The sequence below is a fragment of the Onychostruthus taczanowskii genome, unplaced genomic scaffold (genome assembly GCF_017590055.1).
Source record: "Onychostruthus taczanowskii isolate IOZ18803 unplaced genomic scaffold, ASM1759005v1 scaffold73, whole genome shotgun sequence".
Classification (NCBI taxonomy): Eukaryota; Metazoa; Chordata; class Aves; order Passeriformes; family Passeridae; genus Onychostruthus; species Onychostruthus taczanowskii.
Genome location: NW_024505118.1, coordinates 3,432,158 through 3,455,186, shown reverse-complemented (window position 1 = coordinate 3,455,186; position 23,029 = coordinate 3,432,158). Strand labels below are relative to the sequence as shown.

The 23,029-nt window shown below is 58.2% G+C and overlaps 2 protein-coding genes across 4 annotated transcripts in view; one reads left to right on the top strand and one right to left on the bottom strand.

Annotated features, from left to right (window-relative positions):
* Positions 1-23,029, bottom strand: part of PDE2A (phosphodiesterase 2A) — a 23,463-nt gene continuing 434 nt past the window's right edge. Inside the window, exons 1-30 of one of the 3 annotated variants that reach the window (XM_041422324.1) lie at positions 22,320-22,355; positions 11,911-12,000; positions 11,272-11,360; positions 10,732-10,841; positions 10,198-10,253; positions 10,063-10,122; positions 9,808-9,967; positions 9,685-9,737; positions 9,120-9,194; positions 8,969-9,010; positions 8,813-8,881; positions 8,568-8,698; positions 8,329-8,440; positions 8,205-8,244; positions 7,746-7,809; positions 7,576-7,654; positions 7,315-7,492; positions 6,301-6,413; positions 5,993-6,070; positions 5,680-5,802; positions 5,405-5,475; positions 4,899-5,021; positions 4,708-4,795; positions 4,551-4,598; positions 4,369-4,443; positions 4,113-4,212; positions 3,771-3,883; positions 3,475-3,513; positions 3,222-3,328; positions 1-3,015 (exon numbers count right to left, since the gene is read on the bottom strand). In XM_041422324.1, the coding sequence (XP_041278258.1) occupies positions 2,790-3,015; positions 3,222-3,328; positions 3,475-3,513; positions 3,771-3,883; positions 4,113-4,212; positions 4,369-4,443; positions 4,551-4,598; positions 4,708-4,795; positions 4,899-5,021; positions 5,405-5,475; positions 5,680-5,802; positions 5,993-6,070; positions 6,301-6,413; positions 7,315-7,492; positions 7,576-7,654; positions 7,746-7,809; positions 8,205-8,244; positions 8,329-8,440; positions 8,568-8,698; positions 8,813-8,881; positions 8,969-9,010; positions 9,120-9,194; positions 9,685-9,737; positions 9,808-9,967; positions 10,063-10,122; positions 10,198-10,253; positions 10,732-10,841; positions 11,272-11,360; positions 11,911-12,000; positions 22,320-22,340 (2,733 nt within the window). In that variant the 5' untranslated portion in view covers positions 22,341-22,355 and the 3' untranslated portion in view covers positions 1-2,789. Of the gene's footprint in view, positions 3,016-3,221; positions 3,329-3,474; positions 3,514-3,770; positions 3,884-4,112; positions 4,213-4,368; positions 4,444-4,550; positions 4,599-4,707; positions 4,796-4,898; positions 5,022-5,404; positions 5,476-5,679; positions 5,803-5,992; positions 6,071-6,300; positions 6,414-7,314; positions 7,493-7,575; positions 7,655-7,745; positions 7,810-8,204; positions 8,245-8,328; positions 8,441-8,567; positions 8,699-8,812; positions 8,882-8,968; positions 9,011-9,119; positions 9,195-9,684; positions 9,738-9,807; positions 9,968-10,062; positions 10,123-10,197; positions 10,254-10,731; positions 10,842-11,271; positions 11,361-11,910; positions 12,001-22,045; positions 22,126-22,319; positions 22,356-23,029 lie in introns of those variants that run through there. The other 2 variants (XM_041422326.1, XM_041422325.1) reach the window with 2 other exon arrangements.
* Positions 22,435-23,029, top strand: part of LOC121345429 (translation initiation factor IF-2-like) — a 4,384-nt gene continuing 3,789 nt past the window's right edge. The window contains exon 1 of the mRNA XM_041422328.1: positions 22,435-22,830. Within this exon, the coding sequence (XP_041278262.1) occupies positions 22,517-22,830 (314 nt within the window). The 5' untranslated portion in view covers positions 22,435-22,516. The remainder of the gene's footprint in view (positions 22,831-23,029) is intronic.

The window sequence follows — 23,029 nt, the reverse complement described above, 5'->3', positions numbered from 1 at the left end:
TCACGGGAAGGTTGACATATGAAATTTATTTAGGAAAACCAAAACCCACCAAAAAAAGAGAAACAATAACAAAGAAGGAGGAGGAGGAAGAGGAGAAGAAGGAGGAGGAAGGAAAGAAGGAGAATAAGAAAAGAAGGAGGAGAGGAAGAAAGAGAAGTCATCTCCTCCTTAGGCTCCATTGGAGTCCAGAACAACCAGTGCCGCAAGACAGAAGGACAGAAAAGCTAGAGGAGGTTTGCACACCCACACACACCTGTGCACACTCACGGGTGAGCTGGGCTGGGTGTGAGCTGCACTCCTCAGTATCCAGAGGGGTATATACAGGGGCAGGATCTGGGAAAGCATTGACTACCTACACACACCAGCAGCAGGGGCTGGAAAAGTGGGATACAGCTGGGAAAAGGGCATCCCTGTGTGCCCCCACCACAGTGTGGTACCCGGGATGCAGAACCCAAGTGCAGGACACCCCCACATCTGTTGGATGGAGAGATCTGTGCATCGTCAGGCATCCCTGGATCAGCAGTGGGATGCAGAGACTGTCTTTGAACGGTTGTACCTACTGGCACGTTGGCATCAGGGCTGTGCCAACATCACGACAGGGGAGCAGCTGCTGTCCTCCTCTTGCAGCCTGGGGGTTTGCTGCCTTCTGGGACCATCCCACCCCCTATGGCAGAGTGAGGAGGGGGGGAAGGGCTTAAGGGGGTCTTGGAGGCAAAACCATGGGCCAGCAGACAGACTCAGTCACCAAGTGGGTCCCACCAGGGTTCGGGCAAAACATCTCACTAAAGGCATCTCCGAGTAGGTAAGGCAAAAGGAATTCAGGTCACTTCAGCCACGTGGAGCAGCTCAGCGTTGAGGTCTCCCATTGCTCCTGCAGACACACGCTCCTGGTATCCCGAGAACACAGGCAAGTCATCGCTTACAGACAAGCCAAGGAGAGAAGCAGCCACCGTGCAGCCCAAATCCAGGAGGGACCTGCTGTGGTCCACTTGGGATGTGCCATGGGTTACTGCAGAGGAGTGGGGATGGGGCGGCAAATGGCCCCATGTGCACTCTTGATCCCAACACAACCAACACCAATGCCAGCAGTGCTGGAGTTTTACCATGCTGCTCCCATTGCCTTTTCCTGGTGTGGTGGTGGACTCATCCAGCCTCCACAAGCTGGATGATGCAGCCTGAGGGCTCAATGCGCCCTAATCCCTCAATGCTGAGCACACCCACTCAGCCCCAGCCCCCTCTTCAGCTCTGCCCCAGCAGGGCAAGCTGCTCACTGCAGTTCCCCTGCTCATGGGTGTTTCAAGTGGCTTTGGCTGGGGTGATAGAGCCTAGGATCACGTACAGCTGGTCAGACCCTGGAGGCTGGTGGAGCCCCTGGGACTGAGAGGGTCCATATGGGTTGGGTTGTGGGACTGGAGAGACCACAGGAAGGCCAGCAGGGTCCATGCACAGTGGTCTGTAGGACACAGAGGAGAGCATTGGGGTCCATGCACGGTGGTCCACAGGAGATTGGTGGGGTGCATGCATGGCAGTCAGGACAAGAAGGGAGTCGTGGGAAAACACCAGGGTCCATGCATGACCAGATCAAGCATGGTAGACCAACAGCATCCATGCATGGTGCCACATAGGACTGGAGGGACCACAGGAAAATAGCAGGGTCGATGCATAGTGGTCTGCAGGACCAGAGGGACCACAGGAGACCACTGAGGTTTGTGTCCAGTGATCTGCAAGACTAGAAGGATCCCAAAATGTCAGCAGGATCTGTGCACAGAGGTTGGTATGGCAGGAGTTGTGAAGCCACTGTGAGCTAGGGATGCTCACAACATGGTCACCAGAGAAGCTGCTTGCAGTGAGGAGGCTCCCAGGGGGACACCTCAGAGGAACACCTATGTTCCTCTGCCTATGGCAAAGACATGTATGGGACCAGAAGGTGAAGGTGATGTATGGGACCAGATGGACCCCTGTGGAGCACAGCCTCCCCTGTGCATGCAAACCAGCAGCAGGACTCCCAGCCTTGGCGAGTGTGTAGCCCTTGTAGGGGATGTGGTTGTGTGGTTGCATGGGACTGGGCCGTGTGAGAGACATGAGCCCTTCCATGGGTGAGTGGGTTCAGGGGTCCTAGAGGGGTGGGGCTTTTAGCCAAGGGACGCTCAGCAGCTGCTAGGGAGAGGCTGTAGCTGGTTCTGTGGTGTGGATCCCAGCAGGGGATGCAGGCACATCCCCATGGCTGTGGCAATCCCACTCTGGTGTCTCTTCTCTTCTGCAGCTGGAGCCAACCTTCTTCTGTGGACCTGATCTATGGTCCATGGCAACACCCCCATATGCTCTACAGCCACCCCACAGTTCTCCCACTGCCCCTCGCCACCCTGCCCCACACCATCCCCCTTTGTCCTGCTAGCCCATGCACAGCCATGTCATGGTGACCAACCCCTCTATGGGTGCTTCCACCAAGGACATTCTTATTGTCACCCCCTGGGGACAGGACCTGCAGTCTTAAGGCAGCTTAAAGCACATCCATCGCCCAGCCCCACTGTGTCTCTTGGTGCTCCCAGCCACCAAGGCAGTGTCCCATGGACTACCAGGTGGATGGGACACCTGAACACCTGCCCTGGAGGGAGGAGATAGTCACCCAGTGGTGGGGAAGGACCGGTGGCAGCTGCTGGCAGCACACAGCCCTTGCCATGGTAGTCCAGATTCACTGATATCCCCCAAACCTCCTCCCCTTAAGCTGGGGGATGAGGATTGGGGATGCTCCCAGCCCAGCCATGGCTGTGGCCTCCTCATCGCCTTCTTCACTCGGCCCCAGCCTCAGGGAGCTGCCCCACCTCAGGTTCCAGGCAGCCATTGAGCTGGGGGTCAGGGGCCTGTGGGTCATATTCCTCATCCAGAAAGTCCAGGGAGTTGTTACTGGGCAACCCGCGGATGGTGAATTTGTGGGAGACCTTGGTCCACTGCTCCCGGTTGCTGGCCACCCGCTCGTAGAGCTCCGCTGCCTTGGGGAAGAGATCCTGCAGCAATCTGGGGAGTGAGATGCATTCCATCAGCACAGGGCTGCACCCCCTTACTTCAATGCAGCCCCCTTAGTTGAGTGCAACCCACATCCCCGCTGCTTGAAACGCCATCCAACATCTGCAAGACTTGCCACAACAGCACCCGATCCCACCCTCAGGGAGGTGGGGGTGGCAGGGGGTCCTCCCCATCCCAGCGCCAGCACTGGGGCTCACTTGTAGATGGGCATGGCAATGTGCTCCATGAAGCTGATCTGCAGCTCAGGGATGTAGGCTTTCTCCCGGTCCATCATCTCAAGCGGGCTGTTTCCCATGGCTTTCTCCTGCACGGGTGGCAAGGGGGGTCAGTGCCAGTGGTGCTTTCCCCCCATTCCCAAGCAAGACCTCTCTGCTCACTGCCCACACCCCCCATCCCATTGGTGCTTCCTAGGAGCATTGGCCAAGCCCAACCCTGCTAGGTGGTACCTACCAGGTCACCCTGGGAGAAGAACTCCTTGTAGATCAGCTCCTGCAAGAGACAGGTGTCAGCACAGGGGGTGCAGCCTGGGATCATCCCCCATCCCCACTGCTCTCCAGACCCCTCCCCACAGCTCTCAATCAAGCAGGGATACAGTCTGGCTTGGAGGAACTGGATTCTGCATGGTCCAGGGTCCTGCTTGGAGGAACCCACTCCATGAGGGGAGGTGTGTGCCTGGGGACATGCAGGTGGCCTAGGTGCGTTGTGAGGTGACATTCAGGGGTTTAGCTCCATGGTGTGGCACTCACTGCAATCTTCCTGGTGGTCTTCCAGCCCTTGGTCTGGTCAGACAGGTCACAGGAGGTCATGAGCAGGCAGAGCAGCAGGCTGCGGTGCTGCTTGTTCTTGGGGTCATATCCCACTGTGGGCAGAGTGTGGGGCAGGGGTTGGGAGAGGGGGCTCAGGACAGAGCTCCATAGCCCCCATCACGCCACATGTGAGCACTTTAGGGACAGCCAGAACCTTCTGTGTCATGTCCCAGCCCTTATCACCCTTGACATAAGAACCTCCTGTGCCACCTCCCAGCCTTGGTAGGATGAGTTCCTACCACCCCTCAAATCCCAATTCCAATCTCCATCGAGGATCTTCACCTTCTGCCATTTTCTGGAGATCCTTGAAGATGCGGAGGTGGTGGGCCAGGTCAGTGGCCAAGATGATGTCCCGCATCAAATCCAGCATGCGCTGGTAGTCCTGTGGGCAAGGCAGCTGCCGTGACCAGCTCTGTGCCCCTGCCAGCTCCCACATCCCCTAGGATCCAGGGATGGGGAGCAGGAAGTCTGGAGAGGAGGCAGGGGCTCAGCATGGGCAGGGACTGGCATGAGAGAGGTGTTTAGGTGGGAGGCTCACCTTTCTGGAGAAGTGGTCAAAGATGTTGCAGCCTTGGCTGTTGAGGATAGCAATGGCTTGGGCAAAGTGATGCCTCTGTGGGAGAAGCCAGGACCGTGAAAGCAGGCAGGGAGCAGGCAAGGATGCTGCCATGCAGCCAGAACCCAGGAGAGATGGGCAGTGGGAGATTTGGGGGATCTTACCTCCATGACAGAGCCCTCTGAACTGTAGAGCGCGGCCAGGACCGATTTCTGCAAGGTAGAGCAACCAGAATGATGGAACTACGGGGGTGAAGACCCCCACAGCTGTCCCCATACCTCTCCTTCCCCCTTGCCCATCCCAGCTCTGGGCTTGGCTCACCGAGGCCACCTGGAAGGAGTTATTTGTTCCTCTGTGGTCCAGGTCATGGCACATGCAGGAGATGAAGAGGGCAAAGATCTCGATGTCTCTGGGGAGGGGGAGGAGGGAAACTGAGGCAGGCAGGAGAGCAGGAAGCACCCCAGCCAGGCCAGGGGTTGGAGAACAGGGGCAGGGATAGCACCTGGCCTTACTCCAGGTAGTTAACAAGCTCCAGGTTTTTGTAGAGCAGGTAGCAGAAGTGGGAGACGGAGAACGCGTGCATCCAGTTGTGGTAGGGAGGGTCACGGTACCCCTTCTTTACCATCAGGCAGAACCTGCACAGGGACAAAGCCATGCAGGGTGGGTCTCACCCCACAGGGACCTCCACCTTGCCAGGTGTCCACCAGGTATGCACGGGCATGGGGATGGGGATGAAGATGAGGATGGGATGGGGAAGGTCTGGGGATGGGTGATGGGAGGGGGATAGGAACAGGGAAGGTAGACAATTATGTGAATGGGAATGGCCATAGGGATAGGGATGAGGATAAGGACAGGGGACAGAGAAGGTGGACAGTGATGAGGATGTGGATGGGGACAGGGACAGGGACATGGATAGGGACAGGGGTGGGGAAGGAGACAGAGGGGTTGAGGTAGGGGATGGTGATGTGGATGGAAATGAGGATGGAGACAGGGAAAGTGGATGGGGATAGGGACTCACCTGGTGAGCGTCTGACGGTCCATCTTGTAGTTGTTGATGAAATTCATGTCTTGCAGCATGCTCAGGATGGCCTGGCAGAGGGGATAGCGGGGGTGGCAAGGAATGACAATGCCCAGCATGGTCCCCCATGAGCCACTCCTACCCCTGCTCAGCAGGAAGATGCTCAGGGGTGCAACCACATCCCTTCACCCCAGCACTCCAGGGCTGGGATATATGGCCTGACCAAGGCCAGGCAGGGGATGGTGACAGTTGAGAGTTGTCCCCATGATCCTCACCATGGAGGTGTCGTCCTCAGGCAGTGAGCGTGGTGTGTAAGTGAAGCTGGCAAAGTTGGGGTCAATGGTGGACACAGGCTGGATGCCCTCGCTCAGCAGTTTGGTGTACTCATCATCAGACACCTGCAGGAGCCATAGCCAGTGACCCATACTGTGACCAGGTCACCAGGTGTCCCAAAGGCCACATGAACCATGGTGAGAGCAGAGAGCCCTGGGGTATCACCACCACCCAACTGTGTGACCACCTTGGGATAAAGTGTGGGGCACCATGCTGGCAGCAGGGGTCCCCATCCCTGTCCTTATGCTACCTTACCTTCATGTGGTACATCATCATCTCATTGGCCAGGTGGCTTCGGTACTGTGCCTCATTCACCTTCTTGTACAGCAGGGACTGTGGGGCAGGATCAGGGTGTGGGAGTGCTGGGGGTGGGCAGACACCCTCCAGCACCCCCAAGCCCACCCTGGCACCACAGCACATCTTTGTGCCCTTGAATTCCCTTCCCATCCAGTGGCCACCACCACTTGTTCCCAAGGAATGGGAATGACACACACACATGCCCATCCCTCTGTGCTGTGGCAGAGCTGGGAGCCCACCAAGAGGAGAACCCCCAAAGCACATACGTGGGCGATGCTGATGCCGCAGTAGATGGAGAAGGCAGTGGCCAGGTCCTCGTCGAACTTGCTGAACCAAGGGCCATTGATCTTGTTGACCAGCTCTGCCACCCCAATGACCTCTGGAGCAGAGGGGGGACAGCAGGGTATCAGGCCCTTGTGCTGGGAACAGGGTCATGTCTGTATGCTGGGGACAGCACTGCATCTGTGGGCTTAGGGCAGGGTTGTGCCTAAGTAGCAGGGACAGTGCTGTGCCTGTGGGTTGGGGACAGCATGACACCCACAGCTGGGGACAGTGCGGTGCCCAGTGGCTGGGACAGGGACAGTACTGTGCTCATGTGTTGGTGGACAGGATCATGCCCACATGCAGGATACATGATTATGCCCATGTGCTCAAGAAAAGTGCTGTGCCAATGGGCTGGGATGGAATCATGGCCATGGGCTGGGGGACAGTGCTGAGTGTCTGTAGGGGGAGCAGATCATGTCCAGGGACCATGCTGAGCCCGTGGATTAGGACAAGATCACGTTCATGTGCTGGGGTCAGTGCTGTGTTTGTCTGCCGGGGCACAGGATCACACCTTAGGAACTGTGCCAAAAGACAGCACTGAGCCCAAGGGTTAGGACAGGACCACACCCACATTCATAGGACAGAATGCTGCCCTGATGCTGGGGACAGGACTGTGACCATAGGACTGGGACAGGATCATGCCCATGTGCTGGGGCAGTGCTCTGCATAAGGGCTGGGAACAGAATGGTGCCCGTGGGCTGGGGACAGAAGGGTGTTCACATGCTGGGGACAGAATGGTGTTCGTATGTTGGGGACAGTGCTGAGCCAGGATTGTGCCCCTGTACTTGAACAGGATTCATGCTCACAGGCTGGGGATGATGCTGTGCCCGTGCCTGCATGCTGGGGATAGTGTCATGTCCACATGATGGGTGACCAAACCACCATGTGATGAGTAAGACACCTGCAGGGCCAGACCTTTCCCCCCTCTTCCCAGTGTGCCCCCATCCGTCCCTCACCCTGGCTCTCGTTCTTGATGGGGAAGCAAAGGATGTTGCGGGTGCGGAAGCCGGTGCTGTCATCCACGCCACGGTAGAAGAGCGGGTGCGAGTAGGCATCCTTGATGTTCAGGATCTTGCCAGTGGTGGCCACGTGCCCAGCAATGCCCTGGTCTGCTGGGATGCGGATCTCGTAGCTCTGTGGGCAGTGGAAGAGGATCACCAGCAAGGCCTGTGGGGAGGAGCACAACCGCAGGGCCCCCAACTCCATGCTGTGCTCACCTCGTCATCCACCACTCCACCATCGAACACCTTGGCCACCAGCTCGTGACTGAGCCGGTCCAGCAGGAACACAGAGCATCTGCAAGACACACCGCTGCCATTCTCACCACAGGGGAGATCAGTGTCCCCCCTGTGTCCCCTCACCCATGTGCCCCACCACCACCACTCACATCTCAGCATTGCTGAGGTTCCGGGCCTCCGTAATGATCTCCTGCAGCAGGACAGAGACATCATCTGCAGGGGTAGCAGTGAAGGGTCAGGGACCCCCAGCCAGGCAGCACTGCCCCCTCATTCCCCACTCATGCAATGAAAGCAGGGAGGAAGGTTTAGCTCAGGGTCCCAGCAGGAAGTCTGGGGGGCACAGAACGATAGGGGCTGTGGGGGGCATGTGCACGTGTGAGCAGCACATGCGTGTGTGCAGCAGTGCACACACACAGCTGCACATGTGCAGAGCTCTGTGGTCATGCTACAAGCATGCATGCAGCCATGCAGCATCATTGCATGCCAGGTTCTGTGCCAGCTCATATCACCCTTCTGTTACCATTCCCCAACAAGGGGACAAGGTTCTCCCTGGCTGGAGACAGAGACCCCATTGCTGCCACCCCAGGGCTGGGGGTCAGTGCACCTACCCAAGTGGGTGAAGAGGTTCTTGGCCACCTGCAGCAGGGCCTGAGGGGACAGAGACAACACCATTGGTAACTAGTGCAAGATGGGGCACACACACACATATGACACGACCCTCCACATGCTCACCTGGCACTCGCACTTGAGCTTCTGCTCCTTCTGGAAGGCCAGGGTGCTAGTGAGCACTGTGGAGGTGTAGCAGAAGCAGTGCTGGATCTTGTGCTCGTCCGTGTCTGTGTAGCTGGCGGGGGCACACCTCAGTTGTCCATCCCCATTGGTCCCCCCCTTTCTCCATGACGACAATGCTCCAGCACCCCAAAAGTGAGGGGTGCAGCCTCACAGTGAGTCCCAGCCAAAACACTGCTCACCTCTCCCCACTCAGTTTGTTGAAGGCGCAGGCCAGTGCCACCACCTGGGAGGTGGCCCGGCTAATGACAGGGACACAAAGCATGGAGGTGACCTCGCAACCCAACATGCTGCTCAGCTGCTTGTGCTCCTCCTGCAGGGAGAGGCAAGATGGGGCTGGAACCCCTGGCCCACTTCAGGAAGCCGCATGGGACACTGGGGTGACACCCATGTCCCCAGGTGTGGCAGGTACACAGCTGGTACCCACCTCACTGATGTCCTTCAAGGTGATGGGCTTCTTATCCTCCACCACCTGCCCCAGGCGCCCAAAGGTAAGCTGTGGGGAAAGGGGAACATGTTAGTGCATGGCGCCCATTGCCCACCCCCCTGACCTCCCAACCCCTCACCACCTCCCCTGGCTCACTGAAAAGCTGATTTCCTCATCCAGAACACGGTCCCCCACCACCTGGAAAAGATGGGAAGGAGGGGGTTCCCATGAGGAAGACACCATGTCAGGGGTGTCCTGTGATCCTCTGTGGGGGTCAGGGTTGGGGGACTGGCCCAGTGGCACCTACCTGGCAGAAGAGCTGGTGGTTGTCCTCAGAGACGAGCAGGAGGCAGCAGCACAGAGACTGGGTCTCCTGCTTCAGCTGGGGAGTAAGGGGAGGGTCAGCACCCTAGCCTGCCCTGAGCACTCCCCAGGTAGAATCTAGCCCCTTCTGTGGCTCCCTGTGCCCAAGGCATCCACACATGCCACAGAGAAATAGGTACCCCTCCCCAGAACCTCCTCCCCGTGACTGAGCAGGTTCACTCTGGAGAATAATGATAGCAAGGGGAAGGCTGTTCACTCTCGACACTACTGAGGGTCATAGTGAGGTACAGATTAATAGAGAGCAGGAGAGGAAGCTGTATGTTCTCTCAAGGAGTTTTTGGCATGAGAGTGGCACGGTTAACTCTGAAGACTATTGATGGTTGTTACAAGGCTGCTCACTCTGGTCACTACTGACGACTCCACAGCTGATGCTTGAGGCTTTTCTTGGCTTTGGGGAATTTTCTTGTTTTGAAATAAAACAGGGCTCCCTGGTGTGTCCTGGGGCTGGGGGCAGATGGGGACAGGGGGCTGGTGGAGCAGCTACTCACATAGTTGATGACCTTGAGCTGCAGCGAGGCGGCATCCAGGTCGTACAGCTCACCTGTATGAGGGTCACAGCATGGTTTCACCCTGTCCACACACCCTACCCTTCCCAGTGTCCCCCCACTTACCACAGAGCTGTAGGATCTTGCAGTCCAGGTCACTATAGCTGCTCTCAGGTGCCTTCTCAGGCTTGGCCAGAGAGGTCTGGGAGGAGCTGGTGGAGAGGCTGACCTGGGGCCAGGGCTGCAGCTTCTGCAGGGCTTGCAGGCGCCGGAATGCCACCAGGGTCTGCAAGGTTGGGCAGAAGGGACAAGGAACAGCAGGGCTGGGGGAAAGGGTGGTAGGTGCCCAGGTGGCAGTTGCACAGTTCAGGAGTCACTCACATGTCTCTCTAACGCACGCAGGTTCTGCTCATCTGAGTCACTCAGCTGGCCACAGTGTACCTGGAGCAGGAGTGATGTCAGGACCCTCATGTCCAGGCCCTGCCCCCAGAGCCCTGCCCATGTTCCTGCACTCACCAGGATGACGCATACCACAGCCCCACTGTTCTTGTCCGCCAGTGGGATGATGAGCACTGCAAGCAAGAGAGTGTCGGTCCCAGGTGGGCCCCAGGGACAGCCCAGAGCTGTGGAACTCAGCTCTTGGGGTGCACATTCCCATTACATCCTGATGTGTCATGACCCACCCAGCTAGCCAGCCAGTCAGCCAGCCATCTCTCCATCTTCCCATCGATCCATTATCATTCTGCCCACCTCTCTGCTTACTTGTCCCTGAGAACACCCCTCAGTCCCAGTGCCCACCTGTCCCTCATGCCTCTATCCTGTTTCTACCCATCTGTCTATGCATCCACCACTTACCCACCCACTTTTGTCTCAGCCACTGCCTCTGACCACCCATGGACCGACCATCCATCCATCCATCCATCCATCCATCCACCCATCCACTCACATCTCAATCCCCCTCCCTGTCCCTCCATCTACCTACCTACCACCCAGCCCTGTGCCCATACCCCCATATATGTCCACCAGGACCACCCTTCCCACAGCTCCCACCTTGTGTGCCAGGGGCCAGGGGCGCTGCCAGGGGTCCCAGGTGCCGGCCAGGGAGCTCGGAAGGGAGCAGCCCCCCACATTCCAGCCGCTTCTGCTTCTGCACAGCATCTCTGTGGGGACAGGGATACTTTGAGCACCCCCTGGGAAGGGCACCTGGGAAGGTCAACCCCCCGGAAAGGGCAGAGACACCCGCAGAATGGGGACAGGCTCAAGGGCTGTGTAACACGTGTGCATATGTGTGTCCCTGCACGCATGCACAGCCCTGGAGACAAATGCTTGTCTTCCTGCACACACACAGCCCCTGGGCCAACATGTGTGTCCCTGTGCATACACATAGCCCCTGTGCATGTGTGCACATCCAGGACAAAGAAGAGGATGGGAAGGGAAAGCGGATGGCCACAAGTATGGAGATGGAATGAGGATGGAGACGGGGACAGGGATGGAAACCCTCCTGCCTTCCATACACATGCCTGTTCACGCACACCAGCTGGGCCACTCCTGTGTGCCCACACCCGGGGCTGGGGAGGCGGCCAAGCTCACCTGAGCTTCCCGCTGGGCGGCAGCTCATGGGGGGGGTCATCGCAGAGCAGCCGTGCGTCCCCATCCAGCAGGTAGATATAGACGTGCTCCTGGGGGAGAAGGGCAGCACACACATATGTGCAAACATGCGTGCACAGCCACACGTGTGCAGGAACAGTGTGCACAGCTGCAGCTGCACATGCACACATTCACAGATGCAGCCCTGCCCACGCACAGGGTCACACGCAGGCGTGCACACGTACCTGTATGTGTGTGCCCTGTTCACACCCAGCCAGGCTGGGGGGCCCCATGCAATGGCACTGGCACAATGCCCAGCCACCACCAGCATCAGGGCCACCAGCACCCCCAGGGTCACCAGCACCCTGAACCCACCATGGGTACCAGGGCCACCAGCAGCACCCTGGTGGTTACAGGTGGCCCATATAGGGGGAGAACTCTGCAGTGGGCTGGGGATAAAGAGGCACCACCCCAGGCAGAACTCCAGCATCAACCAGCAGATAATCCACTCTCTACTCCCTCCAGGGCTTCCCCCAATCCAGGGAGTCTCAGCAACCCCATAATCCTCACCCACCCAAGGAGGATGCTCTGCTTTCTGTTCCTTCCAGCCCCCCAGGGGATGCAGATGCATCCCCCACCTACCACAGCAGGCAGCAGGGTGACAAGGGCGTGGCGGAGGGCATCACGCAGGGTGGTGGCATCAAGCGCAGCACCCAGGCTCAGCAGAGCATCCTGCAGAGAGACAAGAGCAGAGCAGGGGGTTACTGGGGGTTGATACCATGGAGAAGGGCACTGCAGCACCCACCCTCTCTGACCCCTGCCATGGCACCATCCTTCTGCTCCCAGACTCCTTGCAGTAGCCTCCAGTCTGCCTGATGCCTTTTTTGGAGCCAAATCCTCCTGTGTTGGTCAATGTCCGTCATGTGGGGAGGTGGGAGGTCCCCGAAAAAAAAGGAGAGGAGGCTTTGGCACTGAGCCACACTGCCCTCAGTGCTAGCCATGCCATAAAGCACCAGTGAGAAGAGAAATGAGGCAAGGAGATGGATTAAAGCTCATCTGGGGATTACAACCCCATGGAGTGTTAGGATGGACACATGGAAAAGCTGGGGGGCACAGGGGGCTTTGTGGTGCAAGCCTCCCAGCTCTGCTCCTGCCTCCAGCCCTTGTCTGGGAGACTGGGATAAGGAAGATGTTATGATGAAAATAGCAGATGCTCGGAATCAGACACTGGATAACGGTGTTGGGATTTGCTCTTCCTCTGGTCCCAGCTTTGCCAGATGGCTCCAGGCTCCACTCCTGATAACCAGACCTGGGGACTGTTATGCACCCCATGACCCCATACAGGACAGCAGCCCCTTGCAGGGCCATGCCACCCACCCACCCTGGGAGCATACTTGGCCACGGGCCAGATCCAAGTGGCACTGGGAGCGTGGCTGGCGGTGAGGGTGCTTCCAGCTGAAGACATCGGCACTGGATGTTATTCCAACAGGGCCGCATCTCCAGTCACTTACTCACACTGGAGACACATGCACTGTAGAATACAGCCAGGCCTCAGCCAGGTGGCTGTCCTGCCATCCCTCTGTCCCACCGGATCCTCCACAGTGGCCCCCCTGGGGCAGGGGAAGATGGAGCAGATCCTGAGCGGGTCCCTTGGGTCTGCTTGGGGTATCAAATGCCAGTGGCATTCTTGGTGTGGGGATAGACAGGTGGCAGCTGGACATGGGTGGTGGCTTTATTAGGGCTGAGAGTACAGGTCCATCCCTGAAACAGTGAGGGAAAAGCTGCAGGAGCTAAAAGAAGATATTCCCAAGACAAGGAAACAGCAGCAGATGTTGGCAGGAGAGTTTGCAGCCTAGCAAGAAGGTAGAGAGAGTGAGGGTGGGTTAAGAAGGACATCACACTCATTCTACTTATCCCACTCATCCTGCTAAACTGCTTCTCCCACTCATCCTGCTCATTCCACCCAGCCTATTCACTATATTGATCCCGTTCATCCAATTCATCCCATTTGATGGCTCATCCCACTCAACTGCTTGTCCCACTTGTCCTGCCCATCCCACTCATCCCACGCACCCTGCTTGTTCCTTTCATCCAGCTCAACCCACTCATCCCACTCGATGGCTCATCCCATTCAATGGCTCATCCCACTCCTTCCACTTGCCCCACTCATCATGCATATCCCACTTGCTCATCCCACTAATTCCGTTTGTCCCACTCACCCCACTCCCAGTCCACATCCTCCAGCCCAGGGCAGAGGTTTACCCCAACACCCTCCCCTGCTGTTCCCAAGCCTGGAGGGTGCTGCAGATCCACTCTGGGGGCTCTGCTAGGACAGAACCTGGGCCAGAGGCAGCACAGCCAGAGTGACTACCACAGCCACATCCTGGTTATTGCCATAAACAGCCTTTCCCTTTGCTGTGGAGTCCCCTGGGTCTTACTCCCAGCAATCCACACCATCCACTACTCCAGTTTGGGTGAGGGCTCCTTTGGATCCATCACTGCTCCACAGATGTTGGGGTGTTTGGATGAGGCTGCATTGGCACACGATCCCCAGCACAAGGGGAGAGATGAAACCATCAGCCACCCCATGCCTGTCACCAGGAATGTCACGAGGACCCACCAAGCCCTGTACCTGCACCCAGACAGGATCAAAGCTCTCCCAGGGAGAGCTCCCAGCACCTGCTCTGCACCCCAGCTTCCACAGAGGGCAGAGCTATGGTAACACTTCCCAAGTGGGCACAGGGGGTTAATTAACTTCATTAAAACAGGAGAAAGCATAGGGGGATTGCAATTCCTAGCTGCTGGAGCAGACTCCAACACCCTCATCGCAGTTGCTGCACACCCAGCAGCTCTGGAGGGAAATGCTGTCTGGAAATGGGCATGGAGAGACGGCTTTGGGAACAGATCCAAGGACAGGGTATGGGAAGAGGACACAGCATGGCATCGCTGACAGCCCCTGGAGCTGAGAATGCTGCTCCTGCAGAGCAGGTGAGCAGCACCCTGTCCCTGTCCTGTCCCCATGGTGCACACATGTGGCCCTGTGAAGCCCCCATCCAGGGACTGTTGTCAACTTTTTTCTGGCCTGAGAGGACAAGGATACTGATCTCACCCTGCCACACTCCCTGAGCTGACTGGGTGACCTACAGGACCTCAATGCTACAGGAATTTTGCCAGCTCTTCTTGGCCAGCATCCCATGGTGCGGTGCAATACCAGAGCCATATCTGCCTCAATATTCCCACTGGAGCTAGTGGAAGATTAATGACACCATTCATCTCCTTAGAATAAGGATTTGTCTCTGCTCCAACATGGACCCCCCCGACTCTAGCAAAGCCCACTCCTGCCACAGGCCAACCTCCAGAGCACTACCTACTCTCTCCCTCATGGAAAATGGCCTTTTTTCTCCTCTGCTGGTTTTGCCCCTCTTTTTCCCTTTGGATAGCTGCTGAAGCATCCTGTCCCCATGCATGTGGTGGTGGGGACCCCCAATCCCAGGCTCCCAAGCCCCCATCCCAGGCTTCCATAGATCCTGCTGGGATTTAAAAGCAGCTTTTTTTTATCAGAGGGAATTCACCAGCAGTGAAAATATTACTTTTTTCAAGAAGATCATCAACTGTCTGTCCCCTGACCCACCCTGGCACCCCCAGCTTCTCTGGATGTTTATGAAATAGAGAAATCCCATCCTGGCCAGCTTCCTCTCCAGAAAGCTTCATTTCACACCTGCCATGTGGAGGGTGGGGGCCTGGAGGAGGAGGACACAGATGTCACAGGGTCTCCGGTCTCTGAGCTTGCACGCCTTCTCCTGGCCTTGCTCCTGGGAGATGAATGGAGGCCCCCAAGGGTGAGGAGGAACCCCCTGGCATCAGGCGGAGGCTGGATCCAGTGCAGCGAGGCACCCACTGGGATGTTCAGCCCTCCTGAGGGTACCTGGACCTTGGGGTCTCTCTCTGAGTGCGGACACACCTGAGCACTCGGTGAGTAGAGTTTGCATGAAGCAGAGCTCAGAACCGGGACTTGCCACCCCCTGGATTCCTCTTTAACCATGGGAAAACAGGCCCAGAGAGCCAGGCAGCAACACCAGGAGCATCCTGCTCCCAGAGGAGTGCTGAGCAGGGCTGCAGCACCCCCACCCTGCCTTGCAAGGGGATGCTGGGCTGGGGAGGCCCCAGATGGATCCTGCCATCGCTGCCAGAGCACCCATGGGTGCTGATGCTACAGGGGGATGCTGGCAGCAGCTGGCTTCAGCGGCAGACTCCTGCCACAACCTTCCCTAGAGAACCTCGAGGAAATGAATCATCTCCCTGCCGAGCTTCCAGCCCTGCTTTGCTGTAAAAATTCCAAGTAAATGATCTGGCAGAGGTGACTACTCGAGCTTGAGGCATCCATGACACAGAGAGGCCTCAGATCTTACTTGGCTCCTGCCCTCCAATGGGACCTTATCCATCTGGGAATGCAAGGAAAATGAGCCCAATTAATTTTGGCAGTGGATTGGTCTATTAGCCCCTGCCTGAGCAATCAGCTTTGGGATGGAGCTGGACATCGCTCTGTCTGGACAGCTTCACCCCCAATTGTGGGCCCCAAATCAAATTAGAGCTTCCAAGATGCTGAGTGCGCAGCTCTCGATGCCTGTGGGCAGCACAGCCCAGTACCCACATCCCATGCAGATGCTTCTCAATGGATGTTACAGGTTCAGGTTGCAAAGGGATTGGGATGCTTGGGAGTGCAGAACACAGCAAGGAGGGGTCTGGGGCACAGCAAAGGACCCCCCTGCTGCCTGTCTCAGCAGCCCCAATGTCTCGCACAGAGGGTTTGCAGACTTCAAGGACAGAGGAGCTGCTCCCCAGGGAATTCCCTACCAAGCAGAGCCCTGGATGAGGAGGGTGACCATGTGGTCAGTTCATTTCAAGGCTGAGAGCCAGTGCTAAGGGCTTAGGGCTCCCTCCCACTGCAGTCTCTTCAGATAGGATGCATTTTTAGCCACCAGCCTCTGGATCTTGTTACATTTGACAGGTGAAAAGCAAAATCCCATTTGGATTCCTGGGAGGCAGCCTACCTCCACCTGCACAGCCCCTCACCGCTCTTTGTGTCCCACCCACAGGGTGCCCGGGTACCTGTCCCTCTCCAAGGGCCCTCTATCCACCACAATCTTCAGGCAGGGACACCCACCCTCTCTCCTATGACCCAGCTCTGCCTTTTCCCAGCCCTTTCCCCTTTCCAGAGAAAGTGGTGGGGAAACTTTTTCCACTCCTGCCTCCCCTTCGAGGAGGAAGATGCTGCTCCAGGACCCCCTTTTGCTGCTCCACCCATCACACCCAGCATTGTTTCCAAGTGCATGGGGACAGATGTCCCTGCCTTTGTCACCTCTGCAATGCATGGCTGCAGAGTGACAGCACCACAGGGAGCAGCTGATCCCCCTGGGCCTCCGAGCTGAGCCACAGCTGCCAGCAAACACCCAGCCTGCGCCCGCACCGCCCTGCCCGAGCATTTGCCGAGCAATCTGGCGGCATTAAAAATATCCCAAAATATCCCTGAGCCATGATTCATCCTCCTCTCCCACCTCCAGCAATGCTGAGCTGCCCCAGCTCCCCCCAATCTTGGGGGGCTGCTTTCCCCTGGCTGCTCAGCCTCATGCTCCGGCCACGGTGGTTAAATATAGCCAGGCTCTGCCAGTGCGCTGGCAACGCCGGACTAACAACCAGCTAGGGATCACCAGCTTCTGGCACTGGGCTGTGCATGGGGAAACTGAGCTAAGGAGCAGGGGAGCAACTCCTGAAGGCAGCAGGTTACCACTTTGCTGTCACCAGCTGTACTGTGGGCAGAGTGACACTGCTAAAACCCTGTCACCCTGTCCCTGTTCTCCGCACTGCTCCTTTGCCCAGGCTCAAGCCACAATTTCCCAGGGAATCCTCCCCACAGAGCTGGGGAAATAGAGGCAGCATCCCTGTTCCCACCCCCCCCAGAAGCATTCCTGATACCCTCCAGCTCTGCCACAGGCTGTTACGCTGCTGACACCCTGTCACCCTGTCTCTGTCACCCCACCACCACTCACAGCTCCGGGCTCCTTCCCTCTGCCCCACTGTCACAATTCCCCAGGAAATCCCCTCTGTAGAGGTGAGAAAACAGTAGTATCCCTAGTGCCCCACAGTAGCACCCATGATAACACTCCAGCAGTGTCCCTGGAGCAACAGAGGATGGAGGGATGGATGGAAGGTAGAGCTGGCAGCTCTGCCCAACTCCAGTTGGGAAGCCATCCATCCATTTCCTCCCAGCACCGCTCTTAGTCCCAAATTACATTGCTTTAATCTAATCAGGCAGCAACAACCTGCAACACGGTAGCTCCTTAATTACCTCATCTTTTCCAGGGGGATAATGAGGGCAAACAGGAAGGAAACACTTCTGGGATATCTCTTGTCTCCTCATGGTCATTTGCCTGAGGTCCTGTTGCAATGTATGGATGGGAAGCAAGGGCTGAGGTGCAGGACCCTCTCATGGAGCTACTCTGGCACCCAGTGATCTAGGCTGAGGCTTCTAAGGGCTGGAGGATGCAAATCTGTGGAATCAGCCATCCCAAAAAATCACACAAGTAGCCCTGCATGCCTGTGCCTACCTCAGTTTCCCTTTCTGTGGAGGTTTCCTACCTCAGTTTCCCTACCTGCAAAGGGCCATGGCCATGCAAGACCTGCTTAGAGTGGCACTAGAGTTTGGTTCAGGTGGAATGAGCTGTGCTGAGCCCAGCGTCTCCCCGGAGCTCAGTGCATCCCTTCCCCTACCCTCCTCCTCCTCACCCATACATCAGCCTCGCTGGAGCCTGACATGCTCACACTGCACAAGACATTTGCACAGACCATTTGCACATGGAATTTCTGCAGCCTGGAACCAGACAGATGCCACTCCCTGAGGACCACACACATTCTGAGTGGGTTGTTTGCTGAACCAAGCAAATTTCCTAACCTCTGGCAGCTCACAAGCCCTTGGGGTGCTCCTAGTCTGTCCCCCCACATCCTGGCCCGGCCTCCCGGGGCCAAGAGAACTGGGCCGGAGTCAAGGTTGCTTCCTGTTGATGTCCCTTTGTCGGGCAGTACAAATCGGGACAGCAGCCACACTCCTCAAGGATTTCCGTCCCCAGAACATCGTGGCCTTCTTGGAACAGCTGGCTCGGCCACTAGCCTAATGATCTGTCACTAATTTGTCACTAATTAGTTCACTGTTCTAAGAAAGACGGTCGTGAGGGCAGGGGGTCTCACTGTCACTTGTCTCTAAGCCACGTCAGAGAGGGGGAAAGGGACCCCACTCAGCCCCGTGTCACTTGTCCCTAACTCATGTCAGGGAGGGGCAGATGGACCCTCCTACAGCAGCTGCAAGGGAAACTGCTCCGTGGTTAGGAGAATCCCTGGTATGCAGGTGCCTGCACCCCAAAGGACAGAGACATCCTGGCACCCAGCTGGCACCAGCTTTGGGTGCTGGCAGTGGCAGTGCTGGGAGAGAGGTGGCATGATGTGCATTCCTGGGACATGGCACTGCTGGAAAAACTTCCCTGGCACACAGTCCCCTTCCCATCCACACTGGCTGGGTTTCCAGGATTTTTCTAGATGTTTTCTGGTGGATTAGCCATGCAGGGGTCCCCGTGCCTGGCTCTGCTTGGGACCATCATGGCAAAGCCCTGGGGATGCAGCCAGAGAGGGCTCGGGGGACATCTAAGCCCCTTAGGGGGATAGGAATCAGTGGAGTGGGAAGGGGGATGCAGCATTCCCACATCCATCCATGCATCCCCTCCTGGCATGGCTGGCACTAATGGGATCTGCACAGTGATTAGGGACCTCATTTCTTAGTCTCTGATGGGATCTGGGAAAATTGAATTCCTGGCCATCTGCAGCTGGGGAGGAATTTGATTTGGGCAGCGCTCCGGAGCAGGGTGTGGGGGGCTGGGGGCTGCCAGAGCTGCCCCCCACCAGGGGATTCCACTCTGTCTCTACAGGGACTGCTCTTATTTTCCATACCGGAAAGGGTGTGATGGTGGGAGGCAGCTCTTAATTGTCGTGAAGGGGTCGAGGAATTGGGGTGGTCTCACTACTCAGATGGGGAAATTGAGGCCAGGAGAAAACCAAAGCCCATTACATGGCAGAAAGGATCACAGTGCTGGTGTTTAATGGGTCAGCACCCAGCCAGGGGTCTGGCCTCCAGGCCCCCCTTGTCTAGGGGGGGATTCCAAAGCTGTGGCCAGGGCATCCAAAGGTGCCATACACCCTGCATCTGCCAGAGCCAGGCCAGGAGCAGTGATCTCTCCTGTACCAAGAGGAGGGAGACTCGGGAGCTCTGCTCCCTGGCATTTTCCACCCCATGGCTCTCTCGGGCAGGTCCCCACCATCCTCTCCCCCACTTCCATGGAGTGGCCAGGGTGAGTATGCAAGAGGATTGAGCTGCAAAAGTCCCAGGCCAGTCCCCAAATCCATGGACTCAGCTCCCAGAGAGCCACCCTCCAGACCCAGGCTTGCAGGGGATCCCAGCCCACCACTTCCCTGCCAAATGTCACAGCTTAACTCCAAAAAGCCAAGGTCACCCACGGGGCCTATCCCATTCAGGGGGAAGATGCCACCATGTCATCCTGCAAGAGGAGCATCCTGTCCCAGCTTCTTACTGCCCATGCTGCAGCAGGACTAATCCCTGTGGGTGCAGCAGGACTAATCCCCTCCAACTCCTTCTGCTTGGGTGCAGCAGGAACATCCCCATCCCAATTCCCCTGCCTGGGGTCCAGCAGGGCACTCCCACTTCAGACCTCCCTTCCCAGGTGATGTCATGAGGCATGAGAGCACTGGAACCTGTATCCCAAACCCCACTGCCCCTCAAAAATCAGCAGCAGGGCACTGCAGTGCCAGCACAGGCTGATTCCACACCTGCAAGCAGTGACTCCTTGATCCCTGGCCTGTGGGGATTGCCTGGCTGGGAAGCACTGGGGTGCACCCAGCCAACCCAGTTTGGGGATCTGGCTCTTTCCCCTGACCCTGCTGATGTGGGAGGAAGCCAGCCCTGCCGCATGTAATGGAAAGAAGCCGCCACGGCCCTTTCCTCCCCTTTATTGCCCTGCTGATGTGTTTGTGTCTGCCAGAGGAAACGCAAGGACAAACGCCCGCATACGCATGTCCCCTCACTGGCCTCAACAGGTCCTCAGCCACTGAACATGGCTGGTCCCACATAGGGGGAAACTGAGGCAGAAGGAGCCCCATGATGCTGGCTGAGGCCCCCCCCAGTCCCTGGCAGGTCAGTAAAGGTGCCTGACTGCAGTCCCCCACAGCCCCTCCCAACCCCTCGGGATGGTGGGGGCCCCCCAAGCCCCTCCTGCTTCTCCAGACTGTGAACATGTATCAATTACAGCTTGATTCATGATCCAGTCTGCAAGTAATTGCATTGGAGCTCGTGGCAGGCAGGGAGAGGAGGAACAGACATTCATAGCCTCACCCCACTGCAGGGTGTTGGAGAGTAATAATGCCCCAAGCCCTACATCCCTATATCTCCCCTATATGCCCCCCCCCAAGGACCAGGGATCCTGTGGTATTTTGTGGGGGATGAGCTGTTCTTCATCCACCCTGGGCTGGGATGTGCTGGAGAAGGGGCAGGATCCATCCCCACCACTCACTCCTCAAACATCCTGGGTCACATCCCATTGCCACTGTGGCCTCACACAGCAGGACTGGCTGGGGCTGCACCTCTGCCCCACCATGTGATCCACTCCTCCTCCTCCTCCTCCTCATGTCCACGCCAGCGCTGGTGGTCTGGGTTAAAACTGCTCTGACTCCCCCCCCTCCATGGGTGCGTTCTGTACCCCCATGCTGGGAGTTGTGGCTCCCTGACCCCCGCACCCCCAGATCCCATGCGGGGCTGTGCCTGCCCAGCTGTCAGCACGCTCCTAGCTCAGGCCCAGTTGTGTTCTGGAGGGCTCGGACCGACAGGGATCACAGGGACCCCCGTCTCACTGCGCTGGGCGGTGAGGAGAGTCACATCCCACCCCCGTGCTGAGCGACAGTTCAGATGTCCTCAAGCCGCCACCTTCCCATCCGGAGGGGGAGGGGGGCTCATTTCCCCCCCGCCCGGGGCACACTGGCCCTGCTCAGCTTCTTTCTCTCCGTCAGCAGCTTTCGGCAATTTCCCAGAGAGCGTTTCCTTCCCTTCGTTTCCCAGCTTGAATCTCCAGGTCCTCGCTCCTGTCTTGAACCTGCAGCCCCCTGGAGCCCCCCAAGCAACTGCGCCCCCAGGGGGACCAAGGCCACGGTTCTCACACCCAAAACCATCCGCACACAGGCCAGGGATCCATCCAGGCGAACAGACAGTTGCAAGAGGGAAGAACCCCCCTCACGTCACCCCCTCCCCAAATTTGGGTGTGCTCGAAGGCACAGGAGTAGGAAGGACCAAGTGTTTTCCCACCCACATACTGGGATGCAGCCTTCATCTCCCCAAAATGTGCAGCTGGTGTAAGGAGGGTGGGGGGCTCAGAGCTGGTCCTGCTGGGCGTGCTGAAGGGGCTCTGTCCTTCCCAGCACACCCACCCAGAGGTCTGGCGGCCGGATGGAATACGCAGCTGAGCTCTTCAGGCTCCCACTGCCAGGGGGGCAAGGGGACACAGGGAAGGGGGGGCTCCAACCCCCCCCCCCCCCCCCCCAAAAAAAAAACCCCCAGACACTCCCAAGCACATCGCGCCCCAAACGCCCCAGGACAGAACGGACCCCCAGCCCGAGGCCACAGATCCCCCGGGACCCCCAGGGTATCCCTTTCCCCAGGGTCGCTCACAGTGTCCTGGAGAGTCCCCATGGCGCGGCCCGGCTCCTGTCGCGGCTGCCGGAGGGCGTGAGGGTCCCCCCGGGACCGAGTCGGCCCCCCCTCCCTGCCAGTCCAGCCGGGGAGGGGGGGGCCCAGCCCCCCCCCCCCCCACCCAGGAAAACGAAACCCCCAGACACTCCCAAGCACATCGCGCCCCAAACGCCCCAGGACAGAACGGACCCCCAGCCCGAGGCCACAGATCCCCCGGGACCCCCAGGGTATCCCTTTCCCCAGGGTCGCTCACAGTGTCCTGGAGAGTCCCCATGGCGCGGCCCGGCTCCTGTCGCGGCTGCCGGAGGGCGTGAGGGTCCCCCCGGGACCGAGTCGGCCCCCCCTCCCTGCCAGTCCAGCCCATTTCCTCCCGGGATCCCGCCGGGATCCGCACCCCCCCAGCCCGCTGCCTCCTCCCTGCGTGAAGCCCAGCGTGTCCTCGAGCCTCGGATGCGGTCGAGGGGGTGGGGGGACGGGACGACGACACAAAACGGCACCCGCCTCGGGAGCCCCATCTGTGCCTCAGTTTCCCTGTCAAGCTTTCCCCGTGGGGTTCAGAGCCCCCCACCGAAAAGCGGGGGACAAGCGGGTGCAAACGCGCTCGGGAGAGCCCCCTCCGCCCTTGGTGCGGGAAGGGATGGGGAGCCCGAGCATGGCGAATCGGGAGCCCCAACTCCCAACCCCGCCCCACAGCATAAACACGGGGATCCCCAGCCCAGTGGGAATGGGGGCCGTGGGAATGGGGATCCCGGGTGGGAGAGGAGGTGAGTCGCGTGTCATGGTTTGGGAGGGGAGGAGGGCTGAGGGTCCCGGATGGGAAGAGAGGTGCTTGGGGTGGGGGTCCCCAGTTACAGGGCAGGTGAATCGGGTGTCCCAGGTGTCAGGGGACGTGGGTCGGGGTCCCGGGTAGGAGGAAGAGAATCTGAGTTTCTGGGTGGGACGGGAGGACGGGGGGTGGGGGGG